Source organism: Ahaetulla prasina, chromosome 3, assembly GCF_028640845.1.
Source record: "Ahaetulla prasina isolate Xishuangbanna chromosome 3, ASM2864084v1, whole genome shotgun sequence".
Classification (NCBI taxonomy): Eukaryota; Metazoa; Chordata; class Lepidosauria; order Squamata; family Colubridae; genus Ahaetulla; species Ahaetulla prasina.
In genome coordinates, this window is record NC_080541.1 from 185,812,281 (window position 1) to 185,837,737 (window position 25,457).

The 25,457-nt window shown below is 39.8% G+C and overlaps 1 protein-coding gene across 2 annotated transcripts in view; it reads left to right on the forward strand.

Annotated features, from left to right (window-relative positions):
• MAGI3 (membrane associated guanylate kinase, WW and PDZ domain containing 3) overlaps positions 1-25,457 on the forward strand; it is a 103,853-nt gene that overhangs the window by 12,818 nt on the left and 65,578 nt on the right. For both annotated transcript variants that reach the window (XM_058176912.1, XM_058176913.1), the window contains exon 2: positions 25,243-25,359. In XM_058176912.1, the coding sequence (XP_058032895.1) occupies positions 25,243-25,359 (117 nt within the window). The remainder of the gene's footprint in view (positions 1-25,242; positions 25,360-25,457) is intronic.

A 25,457-nucleotide genomic window follows, 5' to 3' on the forward strand; every position in this document is an offset into this window, starting at 1 on the left:
GCTGAGGGAGAGAAGGGGATTGGATAGGAGACATTTCTGTGGGACAAGGCTGAAGGAAAGAAGGGGGGAGGAGAGGATTCTGTGGGGCCAGCCTGAGGGAGAGAAAGGGATAGGAGGGATCTATGGGGCCAAGGCTGAGGGAGAGAAGGGGGATAGGAGAGGATCTATGGGGCTAGCCTGAGGGAGAGAAGGTGGTAGGATAAGAGAGGCTTCTGTGGAGCCAGCCTCAGGGAGAGGAGAGGCTTTTTTGGGGCCAGTCTGAGGGAGAGGAGTGGATCTATGGGGCCAGTCTGAGGGAGAGGAGTGGATCTATGGGGCCAGCCTGAGGGAGAGAAGGGGAGGGGAGAGGACAGGAGAGGCTTTTGTGGAGCCAGCCTAAGGGAGAGTAGAGGTTTTTGTGGGGCCAGCCTGAGGGAGAGAAGGGGGTAGGAGAGGAGATGTTTCTGTGGGGCCAGCCTAAGGGAGAGAAGGGGAGAGGAGAGGACAGGACAGGCTTCTGTGGGGCAAGCCTGAAGAAGAGAAGGGGATAGAGGAGAGGCTTCTGTGGGGCCAGCCTGAGGGAGAGAAGGGGAGAGGACAGGACAGGACAGGCTTCTGTTGGGCCAGCCTGAGGGAGAGAAGGGGAGAGGAGAGGACAGGACAGGCTTCTGTGGGGCAAGCCTGAAGGAGAGAAGGGGATAGAGGAGAGGCTTCTGTGGGGCCAGCCTGAGGGAGAGAAGGGGAGAGGACAGGACAGGACAGGCTTCTGTTGGGCCAGCCTGAGGGAGAGAAGGGGAGAGGAGATCATCTATGGGGCCAGCCTGAGGGAGAGAAGAGAGGAACTGTTGGAACTGTGTAGTGCTTGGGAATTGATTATTGATTCCCTGTTGGAAGGAACTCTTATTTCTAAGTGTCAACTGATCCTGGAAATTTGGTAAAGGGAATACTGGCTTGATACATCTCTAACCCAGGATCATGCGAAGTAACAGATTTTTGTCAGAGTTATAAGCCAATTTAATACTACTATTTTTGGGTTTGTTGTTGTTTTCTTTCATTTTGTATGGACTGGGAGAGGAGGATGACAGGATATTATTGGCAGAAATTTGGATGGAACCATTTTTTTATTTCTTTTTTTTCAGTGAGCCAGCAGAAGTAGAGCTGACTACAATAATTTTCATGCTGCTTTTAAATGATTGGAGAGTTGGTTCAGTGTGGGAATTTTTTCATTCTATAATATACTGTATAATAATAGACCATCATCTGCCTTTGTGTTTTTTTATGGGTAGGATCTTCATATAGGTGGAGGTAATTTTAAGTGTCATCTGCCTCTTCTGCCCTTTCTTATTTCATCATGAGCTTGCAGTTGTGCATGACTTTAAAATATAGATTGATAATTTTGTTTTGCATAGGTTATTTCTTTATATAAATTGAATTTCAACATAAGTATGTAGAAGTTAAGCAACAAAACTTGAAAGTAATTGTTAAAATGAATATGGGGTTATAAATAAGATGCACCTAGCAATTAATGCTGCTAAATTTTTATTATCTGAATAATTTTAAGAAGAAATCATTTATATTCAGTTATAAATTATAGGTCAAGTTTTTTAAAATACTTTTATTAGGGACCTACGACTAATATTTTTTTCTGATCTTTTAACAGAAGCAACAGATTTTTTTCAGTTAACCTTGCCAAAGCTATCTTTTTATTTAGTTTCCTTTTCTCTCAACCAGTCTTATTACATGAGGTTATAGTTGAGTCCTGATTGACATTGCTTTCTTTTGCATAGCTATATGGTATAATGAAAAACTAATTGTGTATTTTGCATTTTCTGTACTTAAGCATAATTTTGTCACTAAATGGTGTGAGATGTGGGTCCTACTAATGTGGGTCCTACTCATAATTTCTTTATTTTGATTTGTATAGCTGCAGAAGGCTAAAAACATTTAAAATACAATAGAAATCATATTTTTACAATTTCATCATGCCAGAGGCAATTCACATCCGAAGCCTTCAAGACATGACCCAGTGTCTTTAGGAAAAACTGAATTTTCAAGATCTTTCCAGAAGCTGGTGGAGATGGGCCATCTGAATTGTCAGGGAATGACAGAGAAGGCATGCCTCCTGGGTTTTATAAAATGGCACTGCTTAACTGATAAGACCCAAAGTATGCCAATCCTGTCATATCTTGTCAGATGAGCAGAGATAATATAAGGGAAGTCTGAGTGAACAAATAAGACTGAATGTATGTATTCCCACACATCAAATATATTATGTGCCAATAAGAAAAAAATATTTGCCCAATAGATTCAGTGGATGATTTTATCATTTTTAGTTGCAGTAATTGTAATCAAACACTTCTGGTGATTTAAAATACAGCTCTGACATTATGTCCAGGGATTTTGGTCTGTTCTTCTATTATCTAACTCCTTTAGTTCAGTAACATTTGATATTATTTCGTTGTTGTTTTGAACTGCATATTTCAAGTCCCACTAGAATGTTTCTGAAAGGTTTAGATACAGCCATTCAAAAACATTGTCTTTCTTCTTCTTCATAGGTTCTTTTGTAGATTTGCTTGTATTTTGAGATAATTTTCTTATTGCATAGCCCACTTGAATTTCAGTTACAAAAAAGATTGCATATTTTCTCATAGAATTTTCTAATTCAAAACAGAATTTATGTTTTTTTAATAATCACAAATTAAGAAGCAGCAAACTGTACCCCATCTATACTTGACAATTGATAAGAACACTTTATTGATGCACTGATTGATTTTCAGTGCATCAATAAGGTGTTCTTATCAATTATTGACCAGATATAAAGAGTTCCAGATAATCTGAACATTTTCACTTTCCGTTCCTCTGTCTACAAAACATTCCTGTCTACAAAACAATACTTCCCCCACCTCCCAACTTGAAGTGCATATCGGTGTTCTCTTTAGTGATCATGATTTTTTCCTTGCTACTGTCCCATGCTGTTGTTTTTCTAGTTGTGATATCATATACCTTGGCTTGAACCAATACAAGAGAGATATGCAAATCTCTGAATATTCTTCTTTCATTATGGCTTCATGGATGAATTTATGCTGTCCTCTTGGAATGATTTTGACAATATGGCCATTTTAGGAGAGATTCACTATTATTCCAAATCCTTTCTTGTTTCAAAACTGTGTCTCCGAGTATGGGTTGATAGAAGTCTAGAGTTTTAGAAATATTTTTGTAATCTTTTTCAGACTGATAGGTTTCAGTGATTTATTTTTTTCCAAAGATTTTCAGAAATTCGTTTTCAGAAATCAAATTATATAAAGTAAGGCTGTTTAAATAAATAATTAAGTGTTCACACAACTGGTCCTAGCTATCTCTTTAATTAAATTGATTGAATTAGAGATGGGAATATCCAAAGCTTACCATGGCTAGATTTGCTAAAATGTGATTGACTGCTCTCTGACCTATCTATTGGTCAAATTCAACCAACTGGATTAATTTAATAAGTATGGTTAAGTAAAACATGTGCATGAATACAGTCCTTGGGGTTTGCAGCTCCAAGTCTTAATTCCCAAGAATTGTATAGAACGGCAAACATTGTATGTATGAGTAGGATATGATCTGATCTGATCTGTAAAACACATTCTTTGGATAACCAAACCACTTTATGTTAAAGTAAACTATTTTCTAATCATAAAATTGTATTAAATAAATTTACCTAAGCCAATTGCAGGTGCTAGAATATTAACATATCCATTCTTTATTCAAGCTACTCATACAGTTATGAAAATTTGTATTTATCAGTTTCAAATATTGTGAATTTTTGTTTATCTTTGCCAGTGGATACTATCATGTGTAACCTACTGATACTATAAAGAGTAATGCAGACAAATGAATATCAAAGCTCCATGTATGTTTCATTTACTTCATGCAATGCATTGTAAAACAATAATTCTGAATAGTTTACCTGTATCAGCATTAGGTAGCAGTAATGGTTTACTCTCTGCTTTACTAGAAATGTCAATATATGTACATAATAACATCATAGAAAGATACAACATTGTGATTAGAGTAACTTGTCAAGTATCTGGCAATTCTATTTTGAAATGAGATCAAATAGTGTTATTGGGTAAGCAAAAAGGAACAAGGATTGAGCCATTTTCTGATGACAGACAAGCTAAAATGGGACACACTGAAGGGAGACATGTGTAGTTATGTGTTATGCTATATATTAGTTTGGTATAATTTGAAAAAAACTTTTCTGCATTTTAAAATCTGTTAACCTGGAAAACTATTGAACATAACTGAGTAGAATGGTTTTTTCCATATACAGATTAGATTGCTCCTAAAAATGGAATAAGATGTTGAAATTGTGGTCAGTTATGTAATCATCTATTTTTGTGTCTAATGCAAGGGATTTCTTTGCATAAGAATTACAGTTAAGAGAATTATTCAGTTTGATTTCTTACTAAATCTAGTATACTATTGAAAAATAGTCTAACTTTAAAGGTTTAGGTGTGTAGAAAGTAACTTGCTTAATATGCGTGTATTTAGAGGAAGAGGAATTTTATTATCCTGTTATATAACAGAACTAGAAATCTATGGAAGCATGAATAATAGCTCATTTCACTTAGAATCAAATAATTCTTTAAAAAACCCCACCTAGTTGTAACAGCAGTGAGTATATAACTTAAAATCCTGCTATTTTAAATAGCTACATGACTTTCCATGTGATAAAGTTGTCAACTAATTAAAATAAGGGACTACTTTTCTCTTGGTGGATAATTTTCTTCTACACATACTACATCATATTCCTTTTTTCCTTGCCCAAATCTGAAATATGTTTTAATTTGGAATTAAACCCTAACCCTCACCTCTCAATCACTAATACAAATTGTCTGTCTATCTGTCTCTGTCTGTCTGTCTGTCTACAGGGTCTTCCTCAGAACAATATTCTTGAAAAGAAGGGATTCCTTTTCTTTTCAGGAAACAAGTAAAAAAAGTATTGATTTTATTTGGACAATAATGGTGAATTACCCCACCTTTCTTTTTCCTTCTCAGTAAAGCACTGCCAGGAACTGCTGTTAGCAGTCTATGTGGGACCAGCCGCACATAAGTAAGGAACCTATGGTACACATGAACCTATAAGGATCATCGTATAGTTTACTTCAAATGCAAATCCTTTTTCAGCACTTGGCTTGAAGACTTTTATTGAAATATAATATGGCTAGAAGACGATCTATATTACAGACAAAAGTAAAAGCCTTAATTTACTATGCAAATAAATTTGAGTTTCTCTCAGTCTCTTACCCTCTCTTATATACTGTGTAAAATATAGATCAGCATTCAAACTCTAGCCTTTTTCCTTCTATTTGAGTACACTGATAAGTTCAGTCTTGTGATAGCTTTTGTAATAACTCAGATATTCATAGGTTTTTATAAAAGTTATATGATTGTCTCCAGCTTACAAATTTCTGGTTCTTGCCTTGTCAGCCTGAGCCTGATACCAATCTCCTTCCTCTTTCTCCTTCTCCCAAGTTTGAAAATCTCAGGGACTTAATTTTCTTCCAGTTATGGGCAATTGGAGTATGATTCCCCCTTCCCCCCCTAAATCTTCCTAGTTTTTCTGCCTTCATTTTCTTCGTCAGACACAGCATCTGATATCCTGGACAGATGACTTAAATGGTGGAAACCTAAATGGTAGTTTAAATTACCTGAACGGTGGAAACCTAAATGGTAGTTTACTACTTCGGGAAGCTGAAGGTAAAAGGCCACAGAGTTGATCAGTATCATTATAGGGCATGGTCAAATAGATTGGCATTTTTCATTTGAGTTGTTGAGCATTTTGAAGCTCCTTGGGAAAACGGTAGTCATCTGGAATAGAGAAGACTAGAAAGTATTTGATAACAGTTTCAGGCCAGAATTGAAATAGAGGCTTGATATCGCAAATAGAGGCTTGATATCGCAAGTTCTAAAATGGACAGCTAACATCAAAAACATCATCAAAAAAGGACAACAAAGAATGTTCTTTCTGTGCCAACTCAGTAAGCTCAAACTGCCCAAAGAGCTGCTGATTCAGTTCTATAATTATTGAGTCTGTCATTTGCACCTCTATAACTGTCTGGTTTGGTTCTGCAACCCAACAAGAAAGACACAGACTTCAGAGGATAATTAGAACTGCAGAAAAAATAATTGCTACCAAACTACCTTCCATTGAGGACCTGAATACTGCACGAATCAAGAAGAGGGCCGTGAAAATATTTACAGATCCCTCACATCCAGGACATAAACTGTTTCAACTCCTACCCTCAAAACGACGCTGTAGAGCACTGCACAACAGAACAACTAGACACAAGAACAGTTTTTTCCCGAAGGCCATCACTCTGCTAAACAAATAATTCCCTCAACACTGTCAAACTATTTACTAAATCTGCACTACTATTAATCTTCTCATAGTTCCCATCACCAATCTCTTTCCACTTATGACTGTAACTTTGTTGCTGGCAATCCTTATGATTTATATTGATATATTGACTATCAATTGTGTTGTAAATATTGTACCTTGATGAACGTATCTTTTCTTTTATGTACACTGAGAGCATATGCACCAAGACAAATTCCTTGTGTGTCCAATCACACTTGGCCAATAAAAATAATTCTATTCTATTCTATATCAGCCGATTTTGATTATTTTTATTTTTTCCAGCTGATTACCATCAGCGTTGACTCTTATCAACCATATAGATAAATTTTGTCCAGGACAATCTGTCCCTAACCTAACCTAAGGTCTTTCTCATCATCATTGTAACTGAGTCCATCCATTTTGCTGCTGTCCAACTTTTACTTTTTCTGTCTGGTACAGTTCGACATTAGTTACTATAAGTAAACTAACACATAGATATAATATCAGAACTGATAAAAAAAGAAAATTTTTTATTGGTCTGGCAACAAAAATTGCTTTAAGCTGGCAGTTTCTCCATCCAGCTGTGGATGATGGATGAAGGACATTTGGAGCTTTAGATCAAGTAGTTGAAACAGAATTGAGTTCCTTAAAACTTGTTAAAAGGCCATTAGATCTTCAGTACCTTCAGGTTTAGGGACTGAAAAGAATCTGGTAAGAATACAATGGACCATCTTAAAAAATGAATCAACTATATCAAAGTGGTATTCAGATCACTGATATATGATAAGTCAATTATACAATTCAAGGAAACTGTTGTAATGAAACAATGGCATAATATAACATGAAGAATAGAAAGTTAAAGGTTTCCCCTGTCCAATCATGTTGGACTCCAGGGTGCGGTGCTCATCTCTGTTTCTTAGCTGAGAGAGCCAGCAATGTCTGAAGACATTTCCATGATCATGTGGCCACCATGACTATATGCTGAGGCACATGGAATGCTATTACCTTCCCACTGAAGTGGTACCTACTTTTCTACTCGCATTTGCATCCTTTTGAACTTCTAGATTGGCAGGAGCTCATCCCATTGCATGCTTGGGTCTTGAACCCAGACTGTCAGCTTTCCAGCAGAGAAGCTCAGTGTTTTTAACTGCAGTGCCATCATGCCCCAGAAGAAATATAGGTTGTGATATATGCGGCCTCCAAATATACATAATGAAGATGAGTACCTTTACATTCTTCAAAATATCCTTTATTCAGAGATATCCTCTTAGAGAAAGGGAGATGTATAAGAGGTTGTGATGCAGCTCTTTTAACATCCAGGAAAAGAGACTGTAACAGATGAAAGGACTTTTAAAAATTTATATAGTCCACACATATGAGTTCTGCTGTTTTGAGAATGGATTCAATCATTTAAGGAAAGAATCTTTCAGCCTAAAGAATCTGACAGGTTGATTCAGTGTTTGGGAAGAGAGGTCAAAATTTTCCAGGCGTAGAATAAGCATTGGGTAAGACTGGGGTTTTTTTTAAACATAACTTTACTTATTTTGTAATCTAGTGATTCAAAGATACCAAAAGTTAAAAAGACAACCAAAAATCCTTTCAGCTGGAAAGAATTGCCTAGGAAATAGCACGTGTGGAAGCAGGTTGTCCTTAAATTCTGAGATAGATATAGTGTAGAAGCATAACTCCCAAGGCAGTTTGTACAATAAATGGACAGATGTGATCTAAATGATGGAGGTGAAGGTTTGTTTGACTTGAAAATTTTGTGGGTATCAAAATCCTGTTTAAAGGTAACACTGTACTTAGCAAGACAAATCAACAGCGTGATTGGTATAGCAAAATTAGAAATGAATTTACATTGTGTGCACAATTATTAGGCAAGTGGGTATTTTGACTATATCATCATTTTTATACATATATTCCACCTCCAAACTGTATAAACTTGAATGCTTAATGGATATAAGCATATCAGGTGATGGGTATTTGTGTAATGAGGGAGAGTGTGAACCTAAGGAGATCAACACCCTATATCAAGGTGGGCATAATTATTAGGCAGCTGCTTTTCCTCAGGCAAAATGGGCCAAAAACGATATTTAACTGAGTCTGAAAAGTCAAAATTTGTACAAAGTCTTTTAGAGGGATGCAGCACTCTTAAAATTGCTAAGCTATTTGGGCATGATCACAGAATCATCAAAATTTTGTTGCAAATACTCAACAGGGTCACAAGAAACATGTTCAGAAAAAAAGACACATTAACTGCCAAAGGTTTGAGAAGAATCAAATGTGAAGCTACCAGGAACCCATTATCCTCCACTGCTGTTATATTCCAGAACTACAACCTATCTGAAGTGCCCTGAAGTACAAGGTGTTCAGTGCTCAGAGACATGGCCAAGGTAAGGAAGGCTGAAACCCAACTACCATTGAACAAGACACATAAGTTGAAATGGCAAGACTAGGCCAAGAAATATCTGAATACAGATTTTTCAAAGGTTTTATGGACTGATGAGATGAGAATGACTCTTGACGGACCAAATGGTGGGCTGGATCAGTAATAGGCACATAGCTTCACTTTGACTCAGACACCAGAAAAGTGGAGATGGGGTATTGGTATGGGCTGGTATTATTAAAAATGAGCTAGTTGGACCTTTTCGGATTGAAGATGGACTCAAAATCAACTCCCAAACCTATTGCCAGTTTTTAGAAGACACTTTCTTTAAGCAGTGGTACAGGAAAAAGTCTGCATCTTTCAAGAAGACCATGATTTTTATGTAAGACAATGCTTCATCGCATGCATTGAAGTACTCTACTGCATAGTTCCTCAGTAAAGGCCTTAAAGATGAAAGAATCATAACATGGCCCTCTTCCTCACCTGACCTAAACCCTATTGAAAACTTGTGGGCCCTTCTTAAATGGGACATTTACGGTGAAGGAAAACAGTTCACGTCTTTGAACAGTGTTTGGGAGGCTGTGGTTGCTGCTGTACAAAAAGTTGATCGACAACAGATCAAGAACTGAAAGGTCACTGTAGTTGTTCAATCATAAAATTAATCCTCCAAAATACAACTTGCCTAATAATTGTGCATACAGTAGTGAACTTGGGAATGACTGGCCCACTAAGTCTACACAATTTGTATGGTATGTGTTTATGGAGGAGTTCATAATGATCACTAATAGTTGTAGAGTTCAGGAGTTGTTGTTCATTAGCTGCACTTAACCAAAAAAGGAGCGCTGATTCAGTGAAGAATAGTAGCTAAAATTATTTTGCAAGTTCGTATCAAATTATTTTTTGAAAGCAGACTCTATTATATAGGTAATAGTAAAATATAACATTCTGAGGAAATACATTTTAAACTGTCACTGAATTATTGTTAATATAGTATTGTAGTAGAATTCTTTATTAGAATAGAATTTGTTATTGGCCAAGTGTGATTGGACACACAAGGAATTTGTCTTTGGTGCATATGCTGTCAGTGCACATAAAAAGAAAAAAAATACATTCATCAAGAATCAAAGGATATAATACTTATTGATAGTCATAGGTTACTAAATAAGCAATCAAATCATTCTAGGAAACAAAACAATATAAATTGTAGAGATAGAGTGTTGCTTAAATAGAATTAATAAATGCTATCCTAAATATGTTAATTTTTTAATGTTGTAATGTTTTTATATTTCTGTTTTCTTTTATACTGTAAGCTGCCAGACTCACTTTGGATAGTGAAATGGGTAGCATATCAACAATCAATCTATCAATCAGTCTTACATATTAACTTATTCTTTCCATTTCCAACTTATATGATATTTATATCTGTTTGAAAAAAAATGAATATCCTATGTAGATTGTCTGTAGCGTCTGGTTGGTGAAATGTAAGAAATAAGCCTTGGTTGTAGCTTGTATTGTATTGCAGATAGAATTGTCAAAACAGGTGTATTGCATGTAAATTACTTGCACTTCATAAAAACATTTAACTTATCCATCCAATGTTTCCCATTCTAGCTCTCTCTTAACGATTTGATGGTAATCATTGCTTGGCATGCTTTTCATCTTCTTCTCATCTTAGCCTTGCTGATGAAAATTCAGCTGAGAAATGACCTCCCATCAAGTGTATTCAAATATATGCATTTGTATTCCAAGACAATTCACCTTACTGTCCTGGTAATTGAACAGCATTAGTTAACCAATCTCAAAACAAGCTAAGGAAGTCAACCCTGGTTAGTACTTACATTGGAGCCTTCCACAAAATCCTAGGATATAGGCTAGACTGGGAGGTTGAAAGAAGTCCAATAAAAATGGCAGTTGCAAACTAATTACTATTGTGAAGGAATTGCATAGCAATGACCATGTAATCACCACTAGTTAATCCTAACTCAAGGGAGCCTTTTCTTTTACTGTAAGAATAAACATAACAAAGGCTGAGTTTATATTTAAACATTTTAGAACATGAGTGGAAAATATTTAAATGGCTGAAACAAGGCTGAGAAAATCATAATGAGCACCCTGACACAAAAATTGTATAGAGCAAGACTGTAAGATAACTGGGCCAATGATGTCAACCTGAATAAAAAAGAATGCCATGAAGAGTACTATCATGTGATGAGTGAGCAAGAACAAAAACTGTCAGAAAACTGTGATGAAACAATAACAAGACTTCGTTCTTACACCAAAAGATGTTAATTCCTCATGAGAAAAAACATTTTTAAAAAACTGCTCTCGGGCTATATTAGAAAACGTCCTTCCTAGGATTACAGAAAATTGGAAGATATCTTTGCCGTAAGAATGTGCATAGATGGAAGAATATCAGAAGTAGTATACTGGGAGCAGAGATCCCAGAAAAAAACACCAAGACAAAATACCCACACTGGTAAAGACTCCTACTTCTTGAGCAATGCTATAGTACCGAGATGGCGAACCTATGGCACGCGTGCCACAGGTGGCATGCGTAGCCATATCAGTGGGCACGCCAGCTCAGCTCCGTTACGCATGCACGCACCAGCCAGCTGATTTTCGGGCCTTTTTTGGGCCCACCAGAAGTAGGGAAACAGGCTGTTTCCTACCTCCGGAGGGCCTTGAGGGTGGGGGGGGAAGGCTCATTTTTCTTTCTTACCTGGCTCCAGATTCTCTCTATGCATCTTGGGAGGGCGAAAACAGCCTTCCCCAGGCCCTCTGGAGGCCCAAAACGGCCCGTTTCCCAACTTCCGGTTGGACAGGAAGTGACTTTTTTTGCTGTCCTCTGGAGGCTGGGGACAGCAAAAAAAGGTCACTTCCTGTCCAACCGGAAGTTGGGAAACGGTCCATTTTGGGCCTCCGAGGGGATGGGGAAGACTGTTTTCACCCTCCCCAGATGCATAGAGAGGATCTGGAGCCAGCACACACATCTCACCCCCCTCACCCCCCTCACCCGGCATGTGATGGCAAAAAGGTTAACCATCACTGAGTTAGACGTATCTTTTGGTATCAAATCCAATGCATTCCCCAATACTATTATATACTAACTTTTATCCTGTTGAAAGACTTGGATTTTTCTCTATATCTTAGTACTTCAGAGGCTATATACTGGCACATTTTCTTGGAGGGCCTTCCCCCATTTTTTGGAATATTTGTGCAATGGGGAATGCTTTGGAATACATTTATTAAAAATGGAATTTAGGATTAATTTTGCAGTTGAATGACTGAGCATCTTATTTTACATTTATGAATTGTACCCAGTTCATTGAAGAACATAAATGCAGTGTATAAATATCCTCTGTATATGCCACACACTCGGGAAACCATTCTATTTTGGATTATTTTATACATCTAAATTCATATGTCTGCAATATATATATGAAAGATAAATGCAAGATAAATTTGGAAATTAGCCAATTCCAGCTCTGTCTTGGCATTTTAGTGATTAAATTTGTGTGTGTAATCTGTCAGTGTACTGAATTTTGTAAATGTAATTGAAGAGCCATTCCACTTTATGAATATGTTGCCTGAACTATATACAGTGAGGGAAAAAAATATTTGATCCCCTGCTGATTTTGTTCTGTGGGCATGGTGGGTGTGGCTTGGTGGTCGTGTGACCGGGTAGGTGTAGCCAACTTGACATCACTCACATCACTCACTGTTAGAGCCAGGAGCTGCACATTCTGAAGCACATTCTTCCCTTCTGAAGCCCCCAACACTTTGAGTTTCCCTCTGGCTTGACTTCCCAAGCGAACCTTGGAGCCTTCTCTTGCCCTGCTCTCCTTCCCAGAGGGCCATGCATACCCCCCCGCCAATCCTCCATACAAACCATCCGCCCAGTTTCTGCAAAGGCAGAGCCTCCCCCCCCTTGCAGGGTGATCCAAAGAGGGGAAGGGGTTACTGCAGAAAAGGCCACCTTCCACCTGGGCCCCCATGCTTCAGAGCAGCAGGCTCTGTGGGACAACAGGGCCTGTTAATTTTCCCATGGTGCGGTGTACACTTGCTACCTCTGCTTGTTGGCTTGCAAGTGGCGATCTTCTCTGCTTCTCTCGGGACATTGGTGCGGTCATCATGGATGCATTGCTTGTCGGAGCTGAGCAGGGAAGCTGCTGTCATGCCACTCCCCCTCGCTTCCCCAAGCTGAGGCTGTGTGCTTCCTCACCGGTTTGGCCACCAGCAAAGAGTTGCGTGGCACAGCCAATAGCCACTCAATGTCCCGCGTGCAGCATTGCCCAGCCGCCGGTGGGGACGGAACAACCAGCCCAGCTTGGGCTTGGGCTGGCTAGTTGCAGCAGTGCTGCAGCTGAGGCCCCCAAGCCAACATTCACCGGTGAGCACAACTTTAGTTGGGCCATTCAAACTGCCACTTCAGGGCCAGCTGCCTGGCACAAAACCTCACAGTTTTTCTCCTCAGCATCATCCTCCCTGCTCAAGCAGCAGCTTGAGGGTAGGAATGATTCCTGCGGACACCATCGCTGCTTGAGCAGGGAGGATGACGTTGAGAAGGAGAAAAACTGTGAGGCTCTCTAAATGCTTTGAGTGAAAAAATACAAGATTACTCAGTTTCATCCCTTCCATTTTTCTCACCCTTCTAACCACTCCACCTCTCTTTGGAATGCTTGAGTGCCTGTTTACTGTCTTATACATACCAAAAGCAATACGATAATGCCACAGCCTAGTGCTGGGGACCCATGGCTGCTACTCTCTTGGAATCCCTTTCTTTTTTGTAAAGTAGAGATTAACAAAGACTTACTACAAGAAATCACTTGTGGAGGTGGTGGAAGAGTCAGGGAAAGGAGAGATTGACTACAGAAATTGCTTGCTTTTTTCCCTCTCCTTCTCCACCCCAGTGCAAAGATTAGGGGAAAAGAGTTTTCAACAGAGTATGCTGTTTATTCTTCCACACATTGAGTGCAATGTGATTCATCAGCAGCAAAGAAAGGTCAGGCAAAGGAGAACACCTAGAAGAATCATTCTCCCCCCCCCTCCATACAGATCAGAGAAATTTGAAAGAGATTTTAAGAGAGTACTGTAAACTGTTTGCCTTGGGCTGCCAGTATGATCACATTTCTTTTGATGTATAGAAGAGCAAACAACTTACTTTCTTGCAACCCCCTTTTTTCCAATCTCACTGCTTTGTTAAAAGGGAAAAAATGAAAACCTCCCAGGTCAGGCATAAGACAACTCATATACTATAATAACTATAATAGCACTGAAGTGACTGAAGGATGCTGTAAAGATCATAAATGGGTTATATAGTTATTTTATCAGCCCTGTCTTAACTTTGAAAGCTGCTGATAGAGTGAGGAGTACCTCTAAATCCAACTGTTTATCTCCACTGTAGCAGTCAGATGCCTTCTCCGTTATGGTGGAGACAGCAGTCAGAGTGGGTGGAGCTCCTCTGTTCAGATTGGATAACTGAGTCTGTTGAAGCTGAAAGTCCCGCCCCTTGCTGCTGGGAACCCCAGATTTTGACTCAGTTGTTCAGCCTGGACGGTTGCGTTGTGGATTTCTCCCTGCCTGACTTGCAGGATACATACTTGTGATCTCCCTGCCTGACTTGCAGGATACATACTTGTGATCTCCCTGCCTGACTTGCAGGATACATACTTGTGAGTAACATTTTTCTTATTTTTTTCTCCGCTGGCTGCAGAAGTGATTATTACTTCTGCTTCAATCCTGTTGAGCTGCAGGCGTTCCAGGATATTTTTGGTGGGGTTTTTAGCGCCCCCGAAGCCAGCAGGGATTGGATGAGTGGAGTTATTCACTCCCAGTATCGTTGGGGCAGCTTCTAGCACTGCCAAGGGCTTGCTGAGCGGTTTAGAAATTGTTTGGATTAGTTTGCCGCCCGGCTTTAATTATGATCGCTGAGGAGTTTGGTTTCCGCTCCCACAGGGTAGCCTGCAATTTACCCAGCCCTCCGTCTCCTATTTCGCGCGATCTGATTTTTCCCACCCAAAACAGTTTAAATGGATCGCTTATTGCAGCTGCGGAAGGAGACGCTTAGAGCTTAGTGCTCACTCCGCCCCTCTCCTATCCAAACTCCGGCGGCCATTTTGAGCACATTTGGAGTGAGTCTTCAGAAGATTAGTCCTGAAGTTTACATTAGGCGGAGTTAGGGGCTAATTTGGGCGTGGAGCTTTGTGCTCTCATTATTTCAGCTGCAGTTCTCCTCCAGTTCGGACTTTAATAGTCAGTTTCTCCCTCTCTCTATTGGCGGCCGCCATTTTGAATTTTAAAAAAAAAGAGGAGAAGTGATTCTTTGGCCTTATTGAGGTCTAGAAACTTAATATTTCATCATGCCTAAGGCCTTGGCAAAATCCAACAAACGCCAGGGGTCTCCATTGCCGGAGGAGCAAGGTCCATCAGGAGGGGTCTCTCCCAAGGCCCCTATTGCAAAGTGCAGCCGTGTTTCCAAGCAGAAAACCAAGGCCCCACCTACTTCAGGCCGCAGTAAGTCGTCTAAAGCATCTCTGAGGGATGAGCAGAGAAGAGATGAAGCAATACAGAGAATATGTAGTAGGGCAGTCTCTAATTTACCCTCTTCTTCAATGGCCAATCCAGAACCCAGTACTTCTGCTGGGTCTCTTATTCGAGAGGGTATTATTTCTACCTCTCCTGGTCAAGCTTCCTTACAATGTTGCCCAGTGGATATTCCTACAGACGCATTATGGGGGGGATCCCTTCCTCCAGTTTCTCATACAGTTGATGCACCAGTTATTGAGTCTCCTGAGGAGTTTTCTCAGATAGTTCCTTCTACTGCAACCCACGTTGTTGGTCAGGGGGCAGAGCCTCTTTTGCCTGTTTCGCCACATATTCAGGCAATCATTGAACAGACGATTCAAAGGACCCTTTTATCGGGCATGCAGATATCTGAGAGGGCTTCCTTGTCCCATTCAAGGCTATCAGTGAGGGAGGAGGATCCTGAAGAGGAGGAAATGCAGTCACAGCTGGGTACAGTCTCGCCTACCCACTCAGTAACTAGCCATCCCTCTCTTTTGGAGGGATTAGAAAGGGGAGATCCTGACCTGTCTGAAGATGAAGGGTTATTACCTGACCAGCCGGCATTTACTGGTCTTTTTCCTCCTAGTCTTTTTAAGTCCTTGCTTTTCAAGGCAAAGAATGTGGCTCAATTGAGTTCTTCCTCGGATCAACCTGTGGCATCATCCTCCAAGGGTGCATCTGACATTCTTTTTTCTGAACCTGACCGAGTTCGGATTCTATTCCAGCACCCCCACTTTTCATGGACGTAATCAAACGCCAGTGGACAGCCCCTGGTTCTTCTACGGTTCCTTCCTCAGCAGACAAACGTTTCTTCAATGTGGACCCCAAATTAGCTTCAGCTCTACAGACACCCACTGTAGATGGTCCAGTTGCAGCTCTGGCATCTTCCTCATCCATTCCGGGCCAGCCTGAAGAGAACCTTCGTCCAGAGGATAGACGGGCGGAGCAAGTCCTGCAGAGAGCTCATCTAGGTGCAGCTTGGGCAATCCGGTCGGCTTCTTCAGCATCTTTCTTTAATAGGTCCACCTTGTTGTGGCTCAGACAATTACAGGATAAACTTCCAGCAGAGGATACTCGTATCCACCAGGACCTGAATAAGATAATTGCAGCTGTTCAATTTTCGGATGCCACTTTACATGCCATACGTTTTGTTTCCAAATCCATGGCTTCAGCTTTGACGGCTCGACGCTTACTCTGGCTTAGACATTGGCAGGCGGATGCCCGCCACAAATGGAGGCTGGCATCGGCTCCCTTCGCAGGGGAGCTACTTTTTGGTGCTGCGTTGGACCCTCTATTGGTCGAGACTAAAGACAAAAGAAAGATATTACCTTCAGTCTATCGCAGAGGGGAAGCCAGATTTACTCCCTTTTTTCGTCAATCTTCCTTTCGAGGTTCTGAATGGGGGGCTGGTTCTTCCAAGTTCCAGGGGTCCTGGGCTCCTAGACAAAGAGGAGGTCATGATAGAGTTTCACGGGGTAGGCCCTTTCCTTCCAAGCGGCCCTTTCGTGGAGGAGGAAGTCGTCCATTCCGGCGTCATCGATAGGTGCATTGCTAGTCCTCCCATAGGGGGCAGGTTAGCCCATTTTGCGGATCAATGGGAGTTCACTACTTCTGATAATTGGGTTAAGAATACAATTCGATACGGTTTGTCTCTGGAATTTGTTTCCAAAAGATTTTTTCATTCGCTGTCCGGTATCTAGGAACAGGGATAAACGGGTCCATATGGCGGCAGCAGTTAAGCATTTAATGGAGATTAGAGCTATTCAACCAGTCCCCGGAAGCGAAAGGGGGCAAGGGTTTTATTCTCTTTTGTTTCTAGTTCCCAAATCTTCGGGGGCTGGAGGCCCATTTTAGACCTCAAGAGACTGAATCGTTTTATTGTTTATCATAAGTTTAAAATGCACTCTCTTCGTTCGATTCTAGATGGCGTTCGGAAGGGTGACTTCCTCACTTCCATAGACCTCACTGAAGCTTATCTTCATATCCCTATTTTCCCGGATCATAGGAAGTTTCTCCGGTTTTGTTATAAGGGGGTTCACTATCAATATAGGGCACTGCCCTTTGGGTTGTCTTCTGCCCCGAGAGTTTTCACCAAGATCTTGGCTGCTATGGCAGCTCATCTTAGGTCCATACCTATTCGACTTTATTGTTATTTGGATGATATTTTAATTTTATCATCGTCAGAGTCAATGGCCAGAAGGGATTTACAGATTGTAGTTCAGACTCTTTCTTTACATGGCTTCTCTATTAATATAGAGAAAAGTCATTTGACCCCCTCAACCTGTTTACTTCACTTAGGAGCAAATATTGATTCCATATTAGGTAGAGTCTCTTTATCTCAGGAGAGACAGAGTAGTTTAAGATCTTTAGCTGGTTCTTTAATAAAGGAAAGCAGAGTTTCCTTGCTGTCATTATTCCAATTCCTGGGAAAGATGATTTCAACCATTTCCATCGTTCCATGGGCGAGATTTCATACTAGAGACCTCCAGTGGTTCCTGTTGCCATTCCAAAGAGCGGGCACAGGCAATTCCACTTCCAAAGTCCTACTGCCCAAGGAGGTTCGCAAGTTCTTCTTCTGGTGGTTGTCATCGGCGATTTCCAAGGGATCTCCTTTGCACAAGCCTCATCGTTTGGTGGTAACTACGGATGCCAGTCTTTTCGGTTGGGGTGCACACCTCAAATCGCTGCTGGCTCAAGGGAGCTGGTCCATCACTGAACGCCGTTTTCCTATCAACCGGCTAGAGCTACGGGCTATTTATCTAGCTCTTTGTTTTTTCCAGAACCATCTATCAGGCAAGCATGTACTGGTGCTCACGGACAATATCACAGCCAAGGCTCATGTCAACCGACAAGGGGGCACCAGATCCAAGTCCTTGATGAAGGAAGCAAGGACCCTATTCCTGTGGGCAGAACGGAATCTTCTGTCCTTGACTGCAGAACACATCTCAGGGGTGTCCAATATTCAGGCAGACTGGCTCAGTCGTCAAGTCATCGACCAGGCGGAGTGGCGTCTGCATCCAGATCTGTTCAACGACCTCTCACGTCGATTTGGCACTCCAGTGGTGGACATGTTCGCAACACGGCAGAACACGCAGCTTCCTCGTTTCTTTGCCAGGTTTCCAGATCATCTAGCAGAGAGTCGATGCTCTTCGCAGTCCATGGCCAGAGGGGTTACTCTCGCGTTCCGCCTCTCTCAATCATCCGAGTGGTCCGTCGGATTCAGGAGGAAGAGGCAGAGGTCATCTTAATCGCCCCTCACTGGCCTCGGAGGTCTTGGTTCGCAGATCTCAAGTCGCTGTCAGTGGCTCCCCCCTGGAGGATTCCTCCCAGCAGAGTGTCGTTATCTCAAGGGGCTCTGGTTCATCCAGATCCTCTATGGCTCCAGTTGACCGCCTGGCGCTTGAGCGGGGCGCCATGAGAAGAGACAATATGTCTGCCAGGCTTATCCGGACTATGTTAGCGTCCGGAGGCCTTCCACTGAGCGCATTTACTCAGCCTCTTGGCGGGCTTTTTGTTCCTGGTGTCAAAGGCGGGGTTTCTCCACTCCGGGTTTCCATTTTGCATATATTGGAATTTTTGCAGGAAGGGTTAGACAAGGGGTTAGCTCCCAACACACTTCGTAGACAGGTAGCAGCTATTTCCACGGTTTTATCCTGTGATCCACTGACTTCCTTGTCTCAACATCCTTCTATCAGGAGGTTTTCAAAGGGCCAAAATTTATGTCCTCCCGTGGTCCACAGATATCCCACTTGGGATCTTTCGCTGGTCCTAAATTCCCTAACAGGGCCTCCTTATGAGCCATTGAGGTCTACCTCTCTGAGGCTATTAACTTGTAAGGTTGCCTTTTTGGTGGCTATCACCTCTGCCAGAAGGATTTCAGAATTAGCTGCCCTCTCTGTCCGCAGTGATCTTTGTGTTTTCCATCCGGATTGAGTAGTGCTTCGTTTGGATCCTTCATTCATTCCTAAAGTAAATTCAGTTTTCCATCGCATGCAGGAACTTAATTTACCTAACTTTTGCCCTCACCCAGTTCAAGGGTTAGAACGCCGTTGGCATACTTTAGATGTTCGAAGAGCTTTGAGAATTTACATTAAGAGAACAGCAGAGTTAAGGAGAACAGAGTCCTTGTTTGTGTCTTTCCTTCCTGTTTCTTTAGGGCGTAAGGTGACATCGTCCACTATAGGCAGATGGATTAGGCATACGATAGCTAAGGCTTACGAGATGAGATCCCTGCCTAGGCCCCTGCGTTTAACAGCGCATTCCACTCGCAGTGCAGCTACCTCAGCGGCCTGGTCTACTCAGGCATCCTTGCCAGAGATATGCAGGGCAGCCACCTGGTCGTCGCCCTCTCCGTTTATTAGACACTACAGAGTGGACAAGTATGCTTCGGCTGAAGCTGCCTTTGGCCGTAGGGTGCTGCAGCAGGTACTTGTATCTGAGGTTGAATCTGTCCAGACCTATCCCTCCGTAGTTAGGGACCCTAGCCTTTGGTATGTCCCACTCTGACTGCTGTCTCCACCATAACAGAGAAGGGGCGTTGGTACTTACCTGAGACGCACCTTCTAGTTCAGTGGAGACAGCAGTCAGCCCCTCCCTATTTCGGTCTGGATCCCTTTTTTGTTTGTTTTTGATAATAAAATTTGATTTCTCTCTTTCCACGACGCATTGAGTCTGGTTTTTCTCGCCTTCATCAAAATCTGGGTTTCCCAGCAGCAAGGGGCGGGACTTTTCAGCTTCAACAGACTCCAATCTGAACAGAGGAGTTCCACCCACTCTGACTGCTGTCTCCACTGAACTAGAAGGTGCGTCTCAGGTAAGTACCAACGCCCCATTTCATCATTCTCAGCTTTTCAAGATCTCAGAATCAAGATATCAGGAATACAGGCACCTTAACAAAACAAAACAAAAGGATGTTCTAAAGCAGGGGTGTCCAAACTTGGTCCCTTTAAGACTTTTGGACTTCAACTCCCAGAGTTCCTCAGCCAGCTTTGCTGGCTGAGGACTCTGGGAGTTAAGTCTTCAATAATACAATGATATAACCAGAGTTTTTGTTTTTAGAGGATGGGAGCTAGCTGGAGAGCTTTTACGGACAGATTCCAGAGTAAAAAGAAAGCTTTCAGATTTCCTTCAGTTTGAAACATAAACAGATTTCACTCTTCAATCAACTTTTCCTAGTCCTGAATGAAAATCAATTCAGACAAGTGTTTTGCTGATATGTTATGTCAAACACAATTTGAGAAAAGGCCTTCGTTTTGTGAGATGGGCAGCTATATAAATACGATGGAATATATAAAGTCAAGATGATTTATAAATAATTTCCATGCCTCTCAGGAAGAGAGATTGTACTTAAATGTGTAAAATTAACTCTGCTGGGTAATCCTGGTTGTTTGGGAGGTAGGGTGTCTTTGAATCAGCGTTGACTCCAGCTACATCCTGGATAAATCCCTAAATTTTCCAGTGCACTGCTCAGACAATTCATAGATAGGTATTCACTTTGTTCTTATTGGTTGAGACCGAGTGGAAACTTTTTTTCTTTTCCCTCATCGCAGTGCACAGAAAAGGGACGTTCAGTAAGTCAACGTCCATTTTCTTGGAAAGGTTTTGGAAGTGTTTTGCCATTGCCTGCTTCCTAGGACTGAGAGAGAATGACTGGCCTAAAGTCACCTAGATGGCTTTGTGCTTAGAGCGAGAGTAAAACTCAGTCTCCTGTTTTCTAGCCTGGTGCCTTAATCAGTACACCAAACGAGAACTCAATCTGGATTAACAAATAGCATTGTTAATTTGTTATAGTATCTTTCTGAATTGGCTTAGTAGGGTTCATGTCATCATCTAACACTCCCCCGCCCCGTTACTTCTAATTCTCCCTAGTAAATAGGTGTTACCCCAGTTCCATTTTTATCTATACGTTTTAACAACATTTAAAACTAATTTTCATCCTTGAATCAAGAGTGAATTAGTTTTTCATTTTGACAAGCAAGATTACACTATATTATCTAAATTAGATTGTCAGAAAAATCTGAAGTGGCAAAAGTTCTCTATTTTCTAAGGTTACTGTAAATCTGATTCTTCTTATGGAGGGAGGATATATTTTAAATTTCTCTAGGCCTTATGTTTTTGTACTTATTTGTTTATTCATTCACAAAAATGATACTTTATATCACTTCAATCATTGCAATTCTAAGTGGTTTAGGACTAATAAAATGAGTACAAAAATAAAATAACTGTAAAAGAATGATATAATAAGCAATGTTATAATCACAATTAACATAATACTTATTACTAGAATTTTTAGTCATCCCTGCTACAGTAAAAATTGCCCCTTTCTCAAAATGCTCCTAGGACTCTTAGGAATAGCTATATTTTTAACAGCTCCTCAAATATTAACAACAAAGATGTTGATTTTATTTCTGGTGAAAGGGAATTCCACAGGTAGGAACTCTTGCAGAAAATGAATTTTCTCTTGCAATGGTTGGGTATGCTAAACATTCATTCTTTGCTGGCATATGTTGAGCATACAAATTCTATTTGTAGTAAGTGATCGCAAAGAACCCCACAGGCCCCAAGTCCTGTAGGATTTTAAAATAGTAATTCCCGTTTTGAATTGTCCCTAGAGACTGACTGGCAAGTAGTTTTACTTCTGTGGTCCTGGAGTTATATAGGAGAAACAAGTTGCACCTGTTAGTGCACAGAGTGCTACATTTTGCTCTAGTTGCAGCTTCAGTTACAAAGGCAGTGCCATTTAGACTGTCATTACAATAATCCATATGGGAGGTTGTATCAGTACCTTCTATTTCAGGATAAAGCACAACTGATGTATCAACTGGAAATGGTATAATGCTTTGGGTTTAATTTCAAACAGGAAACTCAGAGTTCTGTAATATGTTGATGGAGGTCATTTGTAATTCTTTAAAGCATCTTTATCTTTTCCTAAGTTTATTTGACAACTGAAGAAACACAACCCTATTAAATGTCAGATTTCTTTTAAGGACATTTCTTGTAATTGTTTTCTCTCTTTTTAGTTTGCTTTTAAAGTATTTTTGTGGTTAGAGGATTGTTATATTGATGACAAAATAATTTTACCGTTATAGTAAAAACAATTACTTAGAGAGGTTCATTTAGTATACTCTGAAAAATAGGCATTGAATTGGCCAAAGTGAACATCTTGCCCTAATCAGTGCAATTATTATTAGAACTTAGTATATATTTGCCAAAAACAAGGCATGCCTGGCTAATCTTGTTTCTTATGAAAGGTATAAATATCTTAATATATTAGTAATGTAAACATAGTACCGTGATGGCGAACCTATGGCACAAGTGCCAGAAGTGACATGCAGAGCCAACTCTTCGGGCGTGCCAGCCGTCACCCATTGCTCCTCTGCTTTCTGGCATGTGCAGGCCAGCTGGTTTTCGCACACACATTTGTGCCAGAAACTGGAAGACCAGGTGAGTGGCGCGCATGCACATGCCGGAAACCAGAAGCTCAGGTTGTGCTCTTCCGGTTTCCGGCACTCCTGCACATGTGCGCCAGGGAGTGCTCTTCCGTTTCCATTGCTCCCCCATGCACACATGCACACTCCCGTTTCAGCACTCGATTCGGAAAGCTGGAAGATACCATATTCTAATTGTTTACATTGTCAGAGAACCAGGTGAACTATTAAGTGCTGTTTAAAGAAGCAAATTGGAAAGGAAGCATCAGCTCATCTTTAATTTCTCAAATGTCAGTTTATGTTTCCTTGTCTTTTCTTCCACTCCACTCTTTATATATCTTATGTTTCTAATTTGTAAATATGAGGGCAAGTATTCTTTCCCTCCCTCCCTCTCTCTCTCTCTCTCTCTCTCCCTCTCTCTCTCTCTCTCTCCGTCCCTTCCTCCCTCTGATGCCAAGCTTTTGAGAAACAGGAATTAGCCAAAATGAGGAAAAACTGTAATGAATAAGTGCTGCCAGAGCCATACTTCAAACTCTTCCGCCTAGTGTCAGATTTCTTATTATTGCTTATATTATTGTTTTTGTAATAAATATGTATTTATGTTAGTATATTAAAAAAATTTAGTTCAAAAAGTTCTATGATCTTACATTCCATTCTCTGTTATTCTCTACCTAAATTTTGTTGTAATAATAAATTTATTACCTAGGTTTCTAGTTTTAAGAGTTTAGAATCTTTTTGAAATTCCAAAGCTGACTCAATGGCAGATTAAGATCTCACATAGCCATCCTGGAGGGATGATCCAGAACAATACCTTGCTTTGTATCCATCTATCAAATTGATGAGAGAAGTAATGTACAATGTCTCCATTGTGTGTTTACTGTGGAACAGCGAAGAAACAACTTTAATTTGATATGATATATCTGCTAATAACACATGATAATAAAATACTTGTGAGAAAAAAAATGTGATATTGCTTTTTAAAGAAATATAAACTTAGAAATGAGGTGCCCAATAATAATTATTCTAAAACTCAAAGCATACTGTATATTTACTTGGAAACATAATAAAAAAGCATGGATCATTTACAGCTTGCAACACTGCTTTGTGTCACATACATATATTACCCACAGTGTGACATCAGCTTGCACATATACAGAATTTTATAGATGAAAATCACTATTAAAGCATGATTTAAACCACCCAGTGGTTTAATCTATTAGGATTAGGATTTTTTTTAATCATTGCTTTATCAGAATCACATCTTGCAAACAGTACCCTCAATAGATTTTTTTAAAAAAATAAAATTTATTTTCAGCTATGAGAGATAGAATGTTGGATTTTGTAAAGTTTTTATATCTTTTTTATAAAAGCAATTCTGTAAACTATCAGAACTGTTTTCAAAAACAATTATATAGAATGACTATTTGTTATGGGAAATTAAATAAAAAATTTAAAACTGAGACTGATAAATGATGTAAATATATTTCACTTAAATTATACTTAATGATCGGTATGATTACAAGCTGTACAAATCAACCAAAAGTATAGGATTAAAGTTTATGTAGTAGAAGAATTTTAAGATTTTTATCAAAGCAGATTTTTCATAGAATGACATTTATTAATAGATGAATACAATGGTTAGAATATAACCTATAAAGAAAATGACACACATAATGTATTTGTTACACTGATATTTTGAAAATCTTATTCACCATCGTCTGTTGGAGGGTACCAATGTGAAAATACCTAATAATGGATTTTTTTTGTTTTGAAACTTTATGGATAAGAATTATTTAATACAATGTATGCCTAGATTACCTGAAATAGTGAACCGTCCTTCATTTTCAACAAACCTTTTATACTCCGATTTTATTCAGAGTGCTACAGCTTCACTCACAATACTGAGTGCCAACTATTAAAATTTAATAAAATAAAAATATATTAAATTTTTATAAAAATTTAATAAAATAAATAAAATAAAATAAATATTGTGTCATGAGAAATGTTATGAACTTCTAGGAGTTTCTAGTCAAGAATAAATTGAGTTTCTGACTTTTGTTTTCACAAAGTCAAATTGCAGAGTTCAAAATAGAATTTATAGGCTAAATGTATGGTGCCTGCTCTTCAGTGCTCTTTTATGAAACCCCAATTGTTTAGAATAAATTATGCTAAAACTGAAGCTAGGTTACTCCAAATTACCTTCAAATCCCTCCCAACCCATTACATGAAGTGATGGTGGAAGAGAATAATCATACAGATATTGTTGGCATGGGAATATCTCAAGGTCAGAGAGAAGTGAAACCCATTAAAGTAATTGGGCAGATTATAAAATGCAATTTTCAAGTACAAATTATTTATAAATCTCATCTATATATTTTTGTTCACTTTTATTTTGTACTTTAGATACCTCTATATGTTGCCTAATAAACATTTTGTGAATATCTTATTTATTATGTAGCAGATTATAGTATTTTGTAGTAATACTTTAATTTTTATTACAGGCAAAGTCATCAACAAAGATTTACGTCACTACCTAAGCCTACAGTTTCAGAAAGGTTCCGTTGATCACAAACTGCAACAGGTTATCAGAGATAATCTTTACTTGAGAACTATTCCATGTAAGTAAGATATTGACATATTCCTTTGGATAATATACAAGCTTTGAAAGGATGTCTTAAGTAATACGTGCTTTAAGCGCATGATATAAGCTAACAAA